Source organism: Rhinolophus ferrumequinum, chromosome 9 (assembly GCF_004115265.2).
Source record: "Rhinolophus ferrumequinum isolate MPI-CBG mRhiFer1 chromosome 9, mRhiFer1_v1.p, whole genome shotgun sequence".
NCBI classification, from domain to species: domain Eukaryota; kingdom Metazoa; phylum Chordata; class Mammalia; order Chiroptera; family Rhinolophidae; genus Rhinolophus; species Rhinolophus ferrumequinum.
Window position 1 is genome coordinate 31,906,796 of NC_046292.1, and position 17,347 is coordinate 31,924,142.

General features: G+C 51.6%; 2 protein-coding genes across 3 annotated transcripts; one reads left to right on the forward strand and one right to left on the reverse strand.

Moving 5' to 3' along the window:
- Nucleotides 1-2,937: 2,937 nt before the first annotated feature.
- Nucleotides 2,938-11,341, reverse strand: HECTD3 (HECT domain E3 ubiquitin protein ligase 3). Its single transcript, XM_033113526.1, has 21 exons — nt 10,939-11,341; nt 10,589-10,749; nt 10,214-10,306; nt 9,999-10,134; nt 9,598-9,713; nt 9,400-9,513; nt 9,200-9,282; nt 8,592-8,757; nt 8,288-8,369; nt 7,460-7,642; nt 7,262-7,314; nt 7,041-7,105; nt 6,779-6,882; nt 6,395-6,514; nt 6,189-6,278; nt 5,072-5,278; nt 4,674-4,803; nt 4,502-4,576; nt 4,295-4,376; nt 4,097-4,168; nt 2,938-3,947 (listed from the first exon to the last, which is right to left on the reverse strand). The coding sequence occupies exons 1-21, from the start codon at nt 11,305-11,307 to the stop codon at nt 3,863-3,865; spliced, it is 2,586 nt and encodes an 861-aa protein (XP_032969417.1). The 5' UTR covers nt 11,308-11,341; the 3' UTR covers nt 2,938-3,862.
- Nucleotides 11,303-16,872, forward strand: UROD (uroporphyrinogen decarboxylase). 2 transcript variants are annotated; one of them, XM_033113528.1, is made up of 10 exons: nt 11,303-11,417; nt 14,221-14,333; nt 14,451-14,530; nt 14,607-14,669; nt 14,887-15,084; nt 15,210-15,371; nt 15,752-15,889; nt 16,045-16,145; nt 16,228-16,294; nt 16,636-16,872. In XM_033113528.1, exons 2-10 carry the CDS (start codon nt 14,306-14,308, stop codon nt 16,795-16,797), a joined length of 999 nt encoding a protein of 332 aa, XP_032969419.1. In that variant the 5' UTR covers nt 11,303-11,417; nt 14,221-14,305; the 3' UTR covers nt 16,798-16,872. The 2 variants fall into 2 exon arrangements, with proteins under 2 accessions (XP_032969419.1, XP_032969418.1); XM_033113527.1 differs by lacking the exon at nt 11,303-11,417 and adding an exon at nt 13,414-13,569.
- The last annotated feature ends 475 nt before the right edge of the window (nt 16,873-17,347 follow it).

The following is a 17,347-nucleotide window of genomic DNA, read 5'->3' on the forward strand; positions in this document are numbered from 1 at the left end:
AGCATAAAATGATGTATGTGAAAATGTAGCATTTCAAATTAACAGTAAAAGGATAGGTACTTCAAAAAAGGAAGCTGAAGACACCGGTCAACAGCTAGTACGTGGTAAAGCTAGGATATGAATACAGGCAAGCTGACTCTAGAGAATGTGCTCTTACCTAGTACACTATATTGCCTTCCCATGGTATATATACAATAAATGTTGTCTTCCATAAAGACTTTGAATTCATAAAGGATTAAAATTTTATACATTATGAAATTAAGTGGCAAAGTACAAATCAGGAAAACATCTGCAACACCTGACACAACAGACAAAGGGGTTAATATAGAGGTTATAGCACCTTAGTTACTATGTCAGCAGGCTTTGGAACTGGCAGACCACCAAGCTAAATCCTAGCTTTATCAGTTAGTACTTATATGACCCTGGCAAGTTATTTAATTCATCTTTGCTCTGGGTTTCTCATCCGGAAATGGGCATAACAATAGTATTTACTTCACAGAGTTGTTCAGAAGATAAAACAAGATAACAGATGTACGGCACTTAACACAGTGCTTTGCTGTGCTTATTATTTTAGTACTATGCAAAGACTGTTATAAATCAATAAGGAAAGTATAATCAAACCAAATGAAAAATGGACAAAAACACATAAAGGCAGTCCATAAAGAAGAAAAACAATGCTCTATTTGGTAAATAGTCAAAGCAATGCAAATTAAAATAACAATCATACCAGTTTTTCAAACACATTAAATTGTCAACGATTTTTTTAAGTGCTAATGCCCAAGGTTGGTAAAAGTTTAGGAAATAGACACAAAAGAGAGTGAAAATTGATAAACTGGCAATTTGGCAGTTTGCTGAAGCGATCTTAGGGTTATTCTAAGGAAATAATCAAATAGGTATGCAAGGATATATGCATGAGGATGTTTATTGTAACATTTGTAGTTTTCAATATCGAAAATTTGTTAGCAACCTTAATGTCCATCTGTAGTGTTTCAAATGAATAAGCATTATGAAAATTCCTTACAACGTAATACAATGCAACTAATAAAAATAATGGTTAAGGGGGCTGGCCTGGTGGCTCAGGTGGTTGGAGCTCCATGCTCTTAATGCCAAAGGCTGCCAGTTTGATTCCCACATGGGCCAGTGGGCTCTCAACCACAAGGTTGCCGGTTCAACTCCTGGAATCCCCTAAGGGATGGTGGGCTCTGCCCTCTGCCCCCTGCAATTAACAACTGCAACTGGACTTGGAGCTGAACTGCGCCCTCCACAAGTACGACTGAAAGGACAACTTGAATTGGAAAAAATCCTGGAAGTACACACACTCCCCAATAAAATCTTAAAAACAAAAAACAAAAAAAACTTCCAACAAAGAAAAAAAAAAAAGCTTGAACTTAGGTTAAAAAAAAAAAAAAGGTTAAAATGAGTAGCCCACTTGTCCCAATGGCTATCTTGGATTACTCCCTGACTCCAGTCTCTCCCTCTCAACTGATTCTCTACAGAGCCACCAAAGGTAAATCTAATGTCACTCTCTTGCTTGATGCCCTCATGACTGCTCACTGCAAAATTCTAAAACGGTCCTCTAAGGCTGGAGTCTCTTCTCTTTTCCCTCCATACTCCTAGTGGGACTCAATATGCTTCTCAGTTGGCCTTTGTGCCCAGTTATTCTCCCTAAGGATTTAGCATTTCACTGAGCCCCATTGGTTAGCATCATTTCTGTCTTCTAACGATACCCTTCACCGCTCTTTTGGAGCTCTTAGATTGTTGAATGTTGTTCATGCGCTTATTTGCTTAATATATGTCTCTCCCATTAGAATTTAAATCCCAAGAGGGCAAAAATGATCTGTTTAGCCACCATTTTATCTGCTACATGTAGTATGGTGCCTGACATTGGTGTTCTATGCACTCACTGAATGATGAAATGAACCGCAAGCTACAAAATATACAGTGTGAGTCCAGTTTGTTAAAAGAGGTATCGAAGACTCACGTGGCAGGTACCAAACACAGAAACGGACTACCACCTGCAGGCTGGCGCTGACCAGGTCCTTCCCAGAAAACAGGAAGGCGGCCTTGGATGGGCCGGACGAGGGGGCGGGAGCTTGCCCGGAAGAGCGGAGCTGGGTGGGAGGGGCGACCTCTGGGGCTCCTGCCCCTCAAACTCTCTAGGTTGGAAGAGGCTGCGGGAAGAATAAGGGGTGGTTGTCTCCTGTGACCACCCAAGACGCAGGGATTGGGGAGCCGCAAGACGAGGGTTGCCCGGGAGGCTCAGCTCGGGTGTTAGACATGAGTTGTGGGGAGATAGGCCTCTGGGTGCTCACAGCCCGGGGACGGGGGTGGTGATGGGGAAGGGCCCAGCGCCACGGCCCGGCCCGGAGTTTCCAGGCAGGGCAGAGCCAGGGCGCACCCTAGAGGACGGCATGGGGAAGCGATGGGTGAGTGACCCCACGCCGGCCACTTCACTTGGGACCGTGCTTGAGAATGCCCACTGTGAGCGTGAGGGGACTCTATCCGCATGAGATCTTCCATGGGGTACTTGTTCTTCAAGACTGCATTTAGTTGTGTGGCAACTGGAGACAGCATGGCGGTGGGTACAAAACTGCTGCCTATTCAGGAAAAATCCTGACTTGGCGGGTTTATCTGCCATCTCAGTGCTTTGTCCTCTACAATGCCAAATTTTTCTGCCCATTTGGTTCCTGAAGGTGGAATCCCACCCTCGAAATCACCACACCCATCCTAGAAGATGCCAGACCAGCTTTTTTTCCCCCCTTCTGGGTAGTGGGGTCCTTAATTTCCCTGCTCAGCTCCGAATTTGTTTGCCACTAAGAAATCCACCACTCCCACTTGACACACATCTCCTTGGCTCCTGGCAGGATCCTGAAGTCCTGAAAAGCTTTCTCTAACATCTCCCAGGAGCCCAATAAACACATTCTGAAGGAATGAATTCATCCATTTATTCAACTTTCCCACGTGCAAGACATTCTTTGATGGAGTGTCATGGAGGCTGGGAGAGAGGGGTGAGACAGGGACGTGCATAAGGCCTAGAAGCAGGTTTAAAGTCTAGGCTTTATTTTAGAGTTGGGTAAAGAGGAGCTATTGAAGATTCCAGAGAGGATATAACTGGCCTTAACTTGTGCAAAATCGTAGGAGACAGCAGATGGGGAGTCAGGCTGGAGGTGATGAAGAAGTGATTAACATGGGTGCTAATGGCAGTGAAGATTTAATGTTGAGTGTAGGTTCTGAGCCAGGGCAGGTAGTGGCACTTCATCAGTTGAGACTGGGTTGGAGGAAGGAGGAGAGAACTCACACTTTGAGAATGGAAGGAGAGGAGCAAAAGACCAGTATGTGAGGGAGGGGGTGCCCAGTTGTTGCATCATTCTTGGGGCAGGCGACCAAGAAGGATGATCATCACTTCCTACCCATCCCTGGTGCCTTGTTTGGGGAGGAGCCTCCAGTTTTTAGTTTTGAGTCCAGGCAGAAGCCAGAGAAAAACAGGGAGGAAAAAAAGGAGGAGCTAAAAATTGAAGCAAAGTCCATGGGGTGGGGAGCTAGAAGGCCCCCTTCAAGTAGCTCAGGCCTGGCAGCTTGTGCTGGGCTTGTGGAAGGTTCCCTCTTACAGAGGCTAAAAAATTCAGGAAGCAAGCCCGAGCACGCATAGGGCTTGTGGGTATGCGGGGCTGGACCACCAGTGTCAACTCACCGCCCGCCCCCACTCCAACCACACACGGGCGGTGTGTGATGGCTTTTTCTGAGTGCATTAGCTTCCCTCCAGAGCTGGAAGAGCAGACCCCAGGTGGTCCAGAGAGGGCGTCTGGCCTTGGGTTAGGCCGAGTGGGACTCTGCTGGCCCACGGCTGCCCCCTGGCGCCGACTCACTCCTCCCAAGGGCTCATGTCGGTGTCGATGGCCACACAGTTGTACGCTGCATAGCGGAGCTTCTCCTCGCACACCTTGGCGCTGTGAGGGGTGAGGCAGCAGGGAGTTGGTCAGTGCGCCAGGTGTGGAGGCCCTTCCATCACTACCAGGGGTGATAAGGCTACAATTTGTGCACTGCAGCACTTCATCCACCCTCCGATGCCACCCCCTCACCTGTTCCTGAAACCCACCTGGCATAGTGAGGCAGGAAGAGGGTGCTGGAGCAGGTGGAAGACTCAGGCAGTGCATCTGTGGTCTCGTAGCTGGAGGCATGGAGGGGCCACAGATCAGGAAGAATCGTAGGGGCACAGGGTAGGGGTCTGACGTGTATATGTGTGTGGGGAGAGCAGAAGACCGGTCACAGCCCTTCGGACCTCCTCCACACTCACCCCAGCTTGTCCGGGTAGATGTAGATTCGTGCAGGCAGACGGCTGCGGCCTGTGACAAAGCGTAGGAAACGGCTCCGGTCCTCTGGATGGAGGAGAAGGAAATCAATGCCCCCACTGGTGGTGGGGGAGGTTCGACCACTTCCAGGCTGCCTCTGTATCCCACAAGTGAAGTCAAACCCAGGCATTACTCTGCCCTCTTCCACTGACCATTGGTGAAGTTATTCAGCGCCTCCCAGAAATACTGAACCCGTGTGTCAGATGGCTCGAAGTCCTCAAACCGGGCTGGTGGGGATAGGGACAAGGCCAGAATTCATTCTCGCATCCTGATAGACACAGCTTTAAGCCACCCCAGTGCCCCGCTGCCCTGCCTCACACTCACTGAGCTTGCGCAGAGCATCCACAGTGACCTCAGGGTCCCCGCACACCTTCTTTTCTAACTCTTGCCAAGTCAGCAAGTCCAGCACAGCCTGCGGCACCACCTTCAGCAGACCTGCCTGCATGGCTGCCACCTGGGGAGGAAGGAAAAGGCCTGGCTGAGGAAGAGGGCAAAACTAGTGTGTGGTGGGGCCATTTGGCCTCTACTTGTGGAGATAATGGGGGACATGGTCTTTGCTCAGCACTGGGGGTATCTGTGTACCCCACTGATAGGCAGGAATATAGGGCAAGGGATGGTGGGGACCAGAGTTCTTGGGATTGGGTACTGGTAGCCTATAAGGCTGGGCTCTGGCTATGAGGAGCTGGCCAAAGCTGTCTGTCCTTCTGGCCTCTGGGCAGTACCTGCTCTCTGCTCTCCTCTAGCCGTGCCTTCTGCACCAGTTGGATGAAACGGGAACGGTCTTCATAGCCCACCACAATGCCTGTACCCCCGGGGATCAGCTCTACCACCTGCTGGTCACTCAGTACAGTGGTGAATGTTAGCTCCTTCCCAAATTTGAACTCAAATGTTTCCTTGTCCATTCCTTCCATCACTTCCAGGAGCTTCACCTAGGGGTTGGTGAGAGACAGGAAGGTCAGCTTTTCATAGTGGAAACAGTCCTTGTTTTTCCTCAAGATGCTCACAGGGAAGCAGGAGAGACAGCCAGGTACGGCAGTTCCCACGCAGGCCATGAGGGAAGTGAGGGGGTCAGTACAAGGGCTGTGAACGCATCAAAGCAACATGGAACCGAGCTTGGAGGCCAGGGAAGGCGTCCTGGAGGAAATGGCATCTATGCTGAGATCCAAATGATGTCTGGGGGTTGGCTGGGCCACAAGGAAGCCAGGAGAGAGAACATCTTGGAAAAAGGTGGAAACCGTAAAAGGCCTGAGGAATCTGTTTGGCTTGAACCTGAACATGAACTAAGTGCTCATGGGTCATGTATGGCCTTTTCGGATTCTGTATTTTATCCTAATCCTAGGGCGGAGCCATCGAAGGGTTTAAATGAGGAGAGTAAAATGAATTACTCTGGTTGCTGGAGATCAGATGGGTAAGAATAGAGACAGGGATACTAGCATTTGTAGTTAGTGGTTGGGTCACAAAGGAAGGTGGCCTGAACCAGTAGTGAGATGGGAGTTGTGACAGAATGTGGGAGGTGAGGGAGGAGTGAGGGATGAACCTTGGCAGGGGGAGGGTGGGTAATGGTGCCATTCTGAGACAGGGCAGTAGGATAGGGAGGTGAAGCGTATGCTGAGCTTCAGGTGCCGTCATGTGGCACAGGTCCAGCAGGCACATGCATATAGGGCTGGGGCCGGAGGGAAGGATTTACGGGGTCACTAGGATAGAGACAATAGTTGAAACCGTGGGAGTAGATGGGACTGGAGAGGGATCATGTGTGTGGTAAGAGAAGGTTCAGGACAGACTTGGGGAACAGCAACCTTCAGGGACCGAGCAGAGGACACGGCTCCAAGCCCTACTCACCAGCACAGAGTCCACAGCTGGGAAGTCCTTGCTCCAGCTCACCTCCTCACCAGAGAGCTGCTTCCACACAAAACCAGGCAGAGCCAGGACCTGTGGGACAAATCCTCACTACTGTCTGCTGACCCTGAGCTGCCCACGTTTGGCTGGCTCTTCTTCCTTCCAGGGGCCAGGGCTGACCTGATGGGGTGTAGAGTTAGGCTACTCACCAGGAACTCCTTACCCCGAAGGGCAGCCCCCATCAGCTGTCCAATCCACTCGTATTTGGCGAAGTCTCGGCAGGAGGGGTTGGGCACATACATGTCCCGGGCCTCACCTGTGCCATTGCCCTGCCCCCGAGACAGAGCTGTCAGCATGGCATGGGATGGACCATACTTTGTTGCCTGAGATTCCCCAAAACTTTCCTGAACATCTTCCACTGGGAACCCTGAATGATCCCTCTGTAGGTATAATGGCTCCTCCCTCCCTGGCTGCCCAGAAGCTGCCCAGGCAACTCAGTCCCTATTCTGCCCCCTCTAGCTCAGCCTGGTACCTGGGAGGTTTGCAGAGACAGAACAGTAGAAGTAACTTGGGAGGTAGAGGTGGGAGATTACCTGGTTGGCCGTGCGCACAAAGAAGGGCAGAGGCACAGGGGTGTCTGCTGAGCTAGGGCACAGCTCTTCTGACATGTCTGCCAGGCTATCCCGGAAACCACCCCCTGAAATGACAGATCGATGCCCTCAGCAGGGGGAATCTAGAGTCCCAGCCCCCGTAATGGAGGAATAAGCAGGTCCCCTATCTTGGTTAGCTGGTGACCCCAGAAAGCTCCACCACTCTAATTAAGGCAGGACACTTATTATCCCCCCATGGCCTCACCTTGGTCAATGATGCCTTCTGCAATGAATTTACACTCCCACCACTGATCATAGCGCATGGGCCACCTGTAAGTAGGGATGGACCTGTCATTATGCTGGGCCATGTCTTGGGACGTTTCGCCAGCCCAGACACCAGCCAGGAGTAGGGGCTACAGAGCGGTAATGAAGGATGTGTATGTGTACATATCTGCTCTGAGCAATTCCCTCACGCTCATGCCGTACCTGTAGTCCAGAGGCTTTTCATACTTGTCAGAGGGCTTGAGGCCTTCATAAACCTGGGGGCAGGAGACAGGGGAGGGAGTTGTAGAAAAGTCAAGACCTGGCCCCACTCTTGCCCAAAGACCTTGCTCAGGACCCTCTTGGCCCAGCCCCGTAGGCCCCTTACTACCCTCCCTCAGACCAAACCCAGGTAGACCAGACCTGGGTGAAGACCGCATTCTTGGAGGCAGGGTCCCTTAAGGGGCAGGCACGGTGTTCCATGGCAAGGCGCCGGTTGATGTACAAGCGTGGCATGAAGCTGGGCTTGCTGCTTTCTGAGTCACGCAGGCACTGGGCCACCAGGCCTGGCCGCTGGCGTGACAGCAGCAGGAACTGCTTCACTTGCTGATGAGAAAAGGAGGCCAGAGCAGGACCAGCAGGCAGTCAGCCTCTGTCCAGGCCCTGGAACCTTCTTCTACACCTAGACTGAATTCCACCATTCCAGTCCAAGCCTAGCCCATCCCTGTCCTTGCTGCCAATCCCCTAGTCCAGCCACCAGGGGGAGCTTTCTAAAACAAAAACGTCCAACTTGGTCATTACCTTCCTTAAAATCTTTCCTATGGCTCCACTCACCTGGGACAAAGCCCCTGTTTCACAGCCTGGCCCACAGGGCTCTCTGCTACCAGGGACTGCGTCCTTCCCACCCCCTTCCAGCCTCATCCCCATCCACACTCACATCTACCTGTATGCTTCTCTCACCTCTTCTATTGCTGCCTACTAAGTCCCAGTATGTACCTTTTATGCAACCTCTTCGTATCCATGCTGTCACCTCTCCTCCCCTAGCTCTTGTGTATTTCACACACTATCTGGGGAATAGCACCCCAGCAACTAAATTTTGACTGTTTGTGCCTGGCTTTCTTCTTATGTACCTAGAGCCCAGCAAAGGTTCAGGACTTTAGGTTTTAAGAACTCTCTGCTGAAGAGTTAACGACTACATGAGCATAGAGGGGAAAGCTACTGCCAAGTCCAGCACTGGATGGGACAGCTCACCTTAATCTCACTGAAGGTGCCCAGCGTGTGGTCCCAGGCAGGTACCAGGTGGTGCAGGACGCTGTCTAGGATCTTTATGAATCTGGGTAGGTGGTAAAGTAACTGTAGCTAAAGAGTTTAGCATGGATGCAAGACCCCCTCAATCCCAACACACAGGGATAGGAGAAGCCAGGACCAAGGGGCTGCTCTGACTTTTCAATTGGAACAGCTTACAGTATAAGACCTTGGGGACCTCTTCCACATAGACACACAAGGCTCAGAATGGGGGAAGGGAAGGGTCGGGCAGGCCCAGGACCACAGCTACCTCTGCAGGAGAACAGCTCTGCGGTATAGTACTTCCGGGTCAGTGCCTTCCAGGCGAGGATATCGCACCAAACTGGTTGGCTGGAACAGGTCTGCATTCAGCCCTAGTTCCCGCTGTCTAGATGACTTGATCTTGACCCCTCGAAGACGCACATCAATCCCATCATCTGGGGGAAGGAGTCGGAGTGAGGTCACGTACTGTGCCTGCTGCCTCCTTGGCCACCCTTAGACCTGAGAATATCTCCTAAATGCTCAATCTTTTGTCTCCTTTTGCCCCTAGACACGTGGGACCTTTGGGATCACCTTCTACTTACCTGATTCTGATTATTATATCCTTTACTGTCTACCACTGTAATGTTGGAGTGTCTGAGGGTCCCAACTCAGTTCCTCTTCCAGCTGAGCCTAACCAACCACCTCTGTGGCTTTAAGGCCAGTCTATACCCAGCACATTTCACCCAGCTCAGGCCCCACAGCTTCAAATCCTGGAGTTAGTTCAGCTATCACCTTCACCTCAACTCCAAGCCCATCTGCTTCTCTCCACACTCATGGCCAGCTAGTCCCCATCTACACACTGGGCTCCCTTTACCTCCTGATAGCCTTAAGCCCCACCTCGGCACTCGACGATTCGGATCTCAATGATTGGGAGGTGGACAGTCATGTCCTCCAGGACACAGACGTCCCCGATCAGGGTCCTGAAGGAGACAGATGTGTGGCACTTTGGGTACCCTGTGCCTTCAGGGATTGCTGGGGTCTCACCCAACCTTCCAAGACAGGCAAGCCCCACCTCCCACCCAGGCCAGCTTGCTCACTCGTCAATGCTCACGTCACTCAGCTTCTTCAGGTTGTCCCCTTCGCCCCCATAGACCACCACCCGCTTAGGCATAAAGTTGTCATCTGTGGTATCGACTGTGAGTAGCAGCTTCCTGGGGGGCAGAGGATGCACATGGGTCTCTGTACACTCACAGACATGTGGCTCACCTACCCTGTCCCACTCAGAGCCCACTCACTTGACAATGGTGCCCTTTTTCATGGTAAGCCGCACCCAGTGCTGGCACTGCGATCCATCACTCTCCCAATAGGTGTCTGCATTGCTGTCTGTCAGGCAGGACACATTGAACTCCTCCTGGGGAGGGGCAGAAAGGTGGAATCAGTGTTTACCTCCACTCCCTGCACTGGAGGTGTACTTTGGGTCAGGCAGCACAAGAGAGAAAACATCAGAGCTGGGTAAAAAGCGCAGCTGGTATGGGTGGAATTGTCTAGGGGTTCCTATAGGATTTCCAAGATGGGGGGCTGGACTGAGTCTGGCCTATGGGGATTCAGGTTTAGCCGTTGGTCTAGAGGTGAGGGTTCCGGACCTAGCAAGATGTGACTACATCTTCCTTGGGGTGGGAGGAGTCCCAGCACCCACCGTGTAGGAGGAAACGTCTATGCTCTCCACATACTGCTTCACGCTACCCAGGTTCTCATCCTCCTTGCCCAGGTGGTCGTACAAGAAGTGGATCAGGTCCTCGTCGCATTCGTAGGTCCACGTCGGGGGTACATAGCTAAGCAACCCCAAGTCCCTAATTAGGTCGGGCCCAGACCTGGAGCTCCTTCCTCCCCATCCCATCCCAGCTCACTCACAGTAGCCTTTGTACAGCTTCTGTGTATGCCTCAGCGGGCTGAGGCCTCGATCCGAGGCGATGTGAGTATGTCAGATCTACCACCTGTTCCCATCTGTGGGCAGAGAGTGGGGGTGGGATGGGAAGACATCAGTGGGCAGCAAGACAATCCCAAGCTCTGGAACCTTACCCAGAGCTCTATCTCCAAACGGCGCCTCGTGAAGCACCCCCTCACTCCGCCCCCTCACCACTGTTCCCTTCAGGCCCCGCCTCTTCCTGCTCTAAACCCGGCCTTCGCTCCATATCCCACCTCCCAGGCAGTGCCAGACTACTTTCCAACCTCTGGGGGCGAGGCCCAGACAACTGGTAGCAAGCCCTGCCCCTTCAAGTGCAGGACCTGAGCAGTGGGCGGTAATCCACACCGAAGAGCTGCTGTTGCCGCTGGAGGTGGTCGGGAGTGTCGATGGGTACAAGGCGGGCCCCGCCCTCCGCCGGGCGGCATACCAGCAGCCAACCTTCCTCCAGCCCGCAGTCGCCCAGGTGCTCTGCGAGCTGCTCCTGCCGGGACGCGCCAGATGGGGACAGCCGTCAGGAAATTGCCCAGCGGCCCGCCCTGCCCAGCCCAGCCCAAGTCAAAGGACACTGAACGCAATGCCAGCTCAATATGAGAAGGAGGGGAGGGGAACAGCTAGGGGCGTCCCTGGTACCGGGGGTCTTCTGCAGGGCCCAGGGCAGGCCTGGGCGCACCTTGGTCAGCTTCACACAGAGCCCGTGGCCGTTGCACAGCTCCTCGCCCGTGGTGCGTACGCAGGCGCCGCGCCGGAGCTCGATGCTGTCGCGGGCCGCGCGGAGGGGTCCGGAGCCAGTACCCGGGGCCGGGCCCGGGGCTCCCACACGCAGCCCCAGGCCCTCTGCCTCCCACACCGGCAGCAGCACTCGCGACGGGCCCGCCGGATCCTTGTAAAGCTTGTAAAGCACCTCGCGCGGCACGAAAGCCAGCGCCGCCGGCAGCGGCCGTCCGGCGCGGAGGTTCTGCGCTGCCTCCGCCAGGAAGCGTATTCGGCCCAGCAGCTGCCGCGGGGACTCTAGGGCCGCGCCGGGGCCCGGGCCTGCCATGTCGAAGTGTCAGAAGGAAGACTACTGGCGACCCGGCTCTAGGAGAAGCAGCCGTGAAGGCTGGTCGAGCTTCCCACCACGCTACGCCCCGCCTTCGGCCAGCCTTTACCGTAAGTTCTGGGCTAAGTGCACCCCACGCTCCCGCCGTATTGCCCTGTGTACTCGGATACTCATCTATATTACCTACCCCTGTGCCTCCCACTCGGCCAACCAGATCCAAGTCCAGTAGTTTCTACCTGATCAACTTACTCCTCCTTGTCTATTCCTATTTCTATTACCATTTTATTCCCACTGTTACTACCCTCATTCAAGCCGCCATCCTTTCCAGACTGGTTCACTAGAACCTCTATTTTTCTGGTCCTGGCCTCTTGTTTTGCTTCTCCACCAACAAGTCATACTACAACCAGAAAAATCTTTGAAATTTTCTAGACATCCTCTTGGGCTCCCCGTCCTAGGGACCATGTGACTAAAATGTTTGGGGGACTAACCCCCTCCCCAGCCCTGCCACTGACAGAGGAGTTATTAGTCAGTAAGGCTTGAACAGGTAGTTATTCCTGATCCCAGAACACCAGTGATCATTATCCAGTTTCTCCCAGTAATTCTGAACCAGATGAGAGTAAAAGCTAAGAAGGGAGGGGAGGAGGCAAAAAAGGTGGACAGGTGCTGTTGGTGAAGTACAATCATGGAGGAAAAGGAAACTCCCCCCCCCCCGTTTGAAAAATTTTATTGAGATATATTCTTATACCATTCAATTCACCCAAAGTGGACAATTTAATAGTTTTTGATATATTAATTTTAAAAAGTGAGGTAAAATGCATACAACAAAATTTGCCATTTTAACTTTTTAAAAAATTTTTAAGGAGGGCGCAGCTCATGGTGGCCCATGTGAGGATCTAACCGGCAACCTTGGTGTCATCAGTACCACGCTCTAACCAACTGAGCTAACTGGCCACCCCCCATTTTAACCAGTTTTAAGTGTACAATTATCTATTTTCAAAACTTTTTTTTAATCACCCAAACAGCAACTCTGTATCCTTTAAGCAGTAACTCCTCATTGCCTCCTTCCCGCTGCCCCCTAGTAAACTCTAATCTACTTTCTGCCTCTATGTATAATTTCCCTATTTTAGGTATTTCATGTAAGCGGAACCACACAATATTTGTCCTTTTGTGTTTGTCTTATTTCACTCAGCATAAGTTGTAGCATGTATCAGAACTTAACTTCTTTTCATGGCTGAACAATATTCCATTGTATGTACATAGAACATTTTGTTTAGTCATCTGTTGATGGACACTTGGATGGAAACTTTGTTTTGATATAGTTTTCAAATAATTGAAGTTATCAAGAAAGAAAGAATAAATGATCCCATGTATTTTTGACAGCGTTCCATTTTTTTCTCTCTAGAAAACTGGGAACCCAGTGCTTCTCTTCCCTTCTTTCCATGCTATTTCTATGCTATCACACTGTTACAGGATAAAGTGAACACATGTACTTCACAAGGGCCTGCATGACCTGAACTCCGTACATCTCCAGCCTCTTTAATTCCACCAGATTGATCTCCTGGTTCCGTAGTAGCCATTTGCTCTTTAGCCTCTTTGTTTTGTGCATACTGTTTCCTCTGCTTGGAACACCCCCACCACTTTCCCCAATTAAGTGGGGAGCCTTTGCTAGTTACTTCTAGCTTTTTCCTCTTAAAACATTTATTGTTGTGATTGCTGATTTCTATTTCTTCAACAGTCTGTAGAGGAAGGGGCTGCCTTGCTCACCATTGTAATTTCCACAACTATTATAGGCTCTTCTATGTCATACAAATATTTAATGATTTTAGTTCCTTATTCAGCTTGGTTCCATACTGCATTGTATGCCTGGCTGGCCAGGCATGAGATTGGATTGTTAGAATCATGGACAGTGGGAGTGAAAGTAAGACTTAGGCCGAGACTTCGGGATTGTTAGGTCATCAGAGGAGGGCAAATTCCTCATGCCATGGTCAGGTGTAGTTAGAGCTAAGTTATTTTTAGGGATGTTTGTTGCTGCGTCGCTACACGGGTCTTTACGGTGAAGTGAGGTAGGGGGTCCTAACGGCAGCAGCTAGGGCAGCCCGGTAGCTGTTGCTGGAGTCTGATCATGTGACTTTCAACATGGCCACCACCTTGGCTCAGTCCAGGAAGGGGCGGAGCCTGGGGAAGGAGTAGGCTAAGATTCAGGTTAAAGTAGGAATTGGCTCGCAGTTACAGACATCTTATCATGGAGGCGAACGGGTTTGGGTGAGTTCTGCGCACTACGCGATGTGGCCAGCGGGGCTTCTGATCTGAGTCTTCCAGCTCAGGGATCTGTCCCTATATCGCCCTTCCCCGTGGAGAGCCCCCAACCTGAACCCCAGAGGCTCGAATTCCGAAAATCCTCTAATCATGGATTCCCGAGACCTTCATCCCAGGGTTCACCTAGCTGGACTGCGTCCCTCAGATCTTCATTTAGGAAGATGCCCCCAGGACTTTCAAATCCTCAACTAGGACCCCTGTTTCGGAACCGTCAACTCTGATCCCTCCGTGACTAACTCCCAGACCCGGAATCAGCCCACTTATATTCTCCCGTTCCTGTTGATTTTCTGGTCCAGAGACCTTGGAACTATCCTTTCTGGGCTTTCTTTCGCCCAGCCCCCAGTCCTTCCAGTGGCTTTGAGCTGGGGGAACCTGGGACTGAATGTAGAGTAGAGGCCCCTGTTGGGGCCCTTCTATCCTTGTGCACCACCTGATAGGCAGAGAGGAGGCAGAACCGGGTGTGGAGCCACAGCGTGGGAGCTGGTCTGGAGAAAGCAGATAACGGCACTGGACTGAATCTGCCTTAAGAACCCGAGCCTTCCATAGTTTACTGACACCTACCCACCCTTCACCCCCATCCCAACCCCCCATCTCCAGACCCCAGCCTTTTCCGGAGCTGAAGAATGACACATTCCTGCGAGCAGCCTGGGGAGAAGACACAGACTACACTCCAGTTTGGTGCATGCGGCAGGCAGGCCGCTACTTACCAGGTCAGGGTCAGGGCCTGGGAGTCTAGGTAAAACTCTGGAAAGAAAAAAGTTTTTGAGGGGCAGTGGAGGGCTCTACAGGTTCCTCAAGGTTGAGATTTGCCTTCCTTCTGTCTACAGAGTTTAGGGAAACTCGGGCTGCCCAGGACTTTTTCAGCACCTGTCGCTCCCCAGAGGCCTGCTGTGAACTGACTCTGCAGGTGAGGGGTCCACAAAAGAGGGAGGGATTTATGCCCCCAGCTCGCTACCTAGCAACCTGTCTTCTATTCCTTATAGCCACTGCGTCGCTTCCCTCTGGATGCTGCCATCATCTTCTCCGACATCCTTGTTGTACCTCAGGTACCCACTCAAACTTGATTCTGGAATGGGTGAAAAAGGGAAAAGACAGTCATGGTTCAAGATGAGCACTTATCCTCACTGGGCAGAGGGAAAAACAGGCTGGAAGAGATGGGGTTTGGCTGAGCTTTATTCTTTTTCTCTTTCCTGGCATGGGCTGAACAGAGCCTTTCCTCCGGAAGTTACAGGTTGGGAACACAGATGTTTTCTCCCCCTCCAGGCGCTGGGCATGGAGGTGACCATGGTGCCTGGCAAAGGGCCCAGCTTCCCAGAGCCATTAAGAGAAGAGCGGGATTTAGAGCGCCTCCGGGATCCAGCCATAGTGGCCTCTCAGCTGGCCTATGTGTTCCAGGCCATCACCCTCACTCGACAAAGGCTGGCTGGGCGTGTGCCACTGATTGGCTTTGCTGGAGCCCCGGTAACGTGGAACAGGGCAGGGATTTGGACATGGGGAAAACACTCTGGCAGGTCTGGTGTAGACAAGGAAGGAAGTGTCAGTCTGGCTTCTACACCTGTGACATTTCTCTTTGTATCCTTTTGTAGTGGACTCTGATGACATACATGGTTGAGGGTGGCAGCTCAAGCACCATGGCTCATGCCAAGCGCTGGCTTTACCAGAGACCAAAGGCCAGTCACCAGCTGCTTCGCATCCTCACTGATGCTCTGGTACCATATCTGGTGGGACAAGTGGCTGCTGGTGCCCAAGTGAGTCCTGAAGGAGAGACAAATGGGCTGGGGTTTAGTGTATAAAGAGGACAGAAGCAACAGAGTTCTCTATACCTGAGAAGGTACGTGTCTTAATGGCAGGCATGAAAGAAGCTTGGCCTGCAGTGATCTGGCTGGAGCAGCTAAGTCCACCCTGACACTGGCGGGGGCTTAATGCTTTGTGTGTTCAAAGACCAAAGCTAGCACTGGGATCTGTAGGAAAAGGCAAAACTCTTTGACTGGAACTGGGTTTTTACAGGCTTAGGCAGTATGAGGGGTTGAAGTCACTTGGGGAAAATTGAGGCACATTCTGGGTGTGGGGCCTGAGATACTTCCTTTTTGTGTGTCATGTATTTCTCTTCACCACCCCCTAACTGTAGGCATTGCAGCTCTTTGAGTCCCACGCAGGGCATCTAGGCCCACAGCTCTTCGGTAAGTTTGCACTGCCCTACATCCGTGATGTTGCCAAGCGAGTGAAGGCCAAGCTGCAGGAGGCAGGCCTGGCACCAGTGCCCATGGTAAGAATGGGGATGGGGGGAGTGAAGGTGTGACTGGAACTTTCAGGATAAGTCCTGTATGGACTGAAATGACCACTGGAGGGCAGCAGAGGTAGGTTAGTGGGCATACTGTAGCAAGGCCCTCTGTAGCCTCAGGGATTTGCCCTTTCCCCCAGATCATCTTTGCTAAGGATGGACATTTTGCCCTGGAGGAGCTGGCCCAGGCTGGCTACGAGGTGGTTGGGCTTGACTGGACAGTGGCCCCAGAGAAAGCCCGGTAAGTAATGGAGGGTGAGGTGGAGCAGGTGCAACTGCTGTTACGTGCAGTCACCAGAAAGTGGCATTGACTCTGCTTCCAGGGAACGTGTGGGGAAGACAGTGACCTTGCAGGGCAACCTGGACCCCTGTGCCCTGTATGCACCTAAGGTAACAACCAGGGTCCCTATATGTGTCTGTGAGTTTGTCTCTGTGCACTCCCATGGCTGTGGGTATGATTGTGTTATATTGTGTTTTTATGTCTGTTTGCCCCTCCACTATACCCCATACACACCATGTGAACTCTAGGAACGCAGGAATTTCTTTTTATTGTTGTTGTTCATTTGTGTTAGTGCCTGGCCCATCCTAGGCATCCAGTAAATTTTTTTGAATTAATGACTGAATGAGTAACAGAGCGGAAGCATGCCTACACGTGTGTGTGCCACCATTGTGTACAGGGAGGACAGAGGCTTGCTGGTCCCCCTATAGCCAGTGCCCTGTTGGTCCCCCAGGAGGAGATCAGGTGGCTGGTGCAGCAGATGCTGGATGACTTTGGGCCACAGCGCTACATTGCCAACCTGGGCCATGGACTTTACCCTGATATGGATCCAGAACATGTGGGGGCCTTTGTGGATGCCGTGCACACATATTCACGTATGCTTCGAAAGAACTGAGCGTACCCCTTCTCCCTCAAGTACCACTAACACAGATGATTGTTTCCAGGGGAATAAAAGTTCCAGAGTCTAGTATGTGGTTTTGTTTGTGAAAGATCTGTGCCCTTATCCACAGTGCCTTCTTAGCCTTTGCTCCTTCCTTGGGGCCTCTTTCTGCATCCTCTCCCACAAGTCATGGAAACTCAGATCGTAATACATACTGTAGAACTTAAGTCAGGGCCCTTACCACCCTCTTTCCCTTAGATCTCCAAGCCCCAGAGTTACATGGGCTTGGGTAGAGCTTCCTAACAGCCGTAGCTGTGACATTTGCAGAGAAATGGGGTCCCCACAGCTTATGAGGCCAAAACAACAGGGTTTGTGTCTGGGGAGGGGAGAATAGATCAGAGAGGGGCACAGAAATGGCTAGAATACTTCATAGAGGCCTGTCAAGGAAAATGGAATCTAGATAAGCAGGGAGAAGCTGAGAGGCCTTCTGCTTTGATACAAAAAGATGGCAAGACATAAAGACTCACAGCTAGGTTGCTTAGGATTAGAACCTTAGACTCGCATC

Bases quoted from the DNA above. Each gene is read 5' to 3' on its own strand.
- HECTD3 (XM_033113526.1), bottom strand. From the start codon at position 11,307: ATGGCAGGCCCGGGCCCCGGCGCGGCCCTAGAGTCCCCGCGGCAGCTG. The intron at 10,750-10,938 runs GTGCGCCCAGGC...GCGTCCCGGCAG, and splicing joins TCTGTGTGAAGCTGACCAAG to GAGCAGCTCGCAGAGCACCT. The intron at 9,283-9,399 runs GTGAGCAAGCTG...TGTCTCCTTCAG, and splicing joins AGTGACGTGAGCATTGACGA to GACCCTGATCGGGGACGTCT.
- UROD (XM_033113527.1), top strand. From the start codon at position 13,550: ATGGAGGCGAACGGGTTTGG. The intron at 14,531-14,606 runs GTGAGGGGTCCA...TATTCCTTATAG, and splicing joins GCTGTGAACTGACTCTGCAG to CCACTGCGTCGCTTCCCTCT. The intron at 14,670-14,886 runs GTACCCACTCAA...CTCCCCCTCCAG, and splicing joins ACATCCTTGTTGTACCTCAG to GCGCTGGGCATGGAGGTGAC.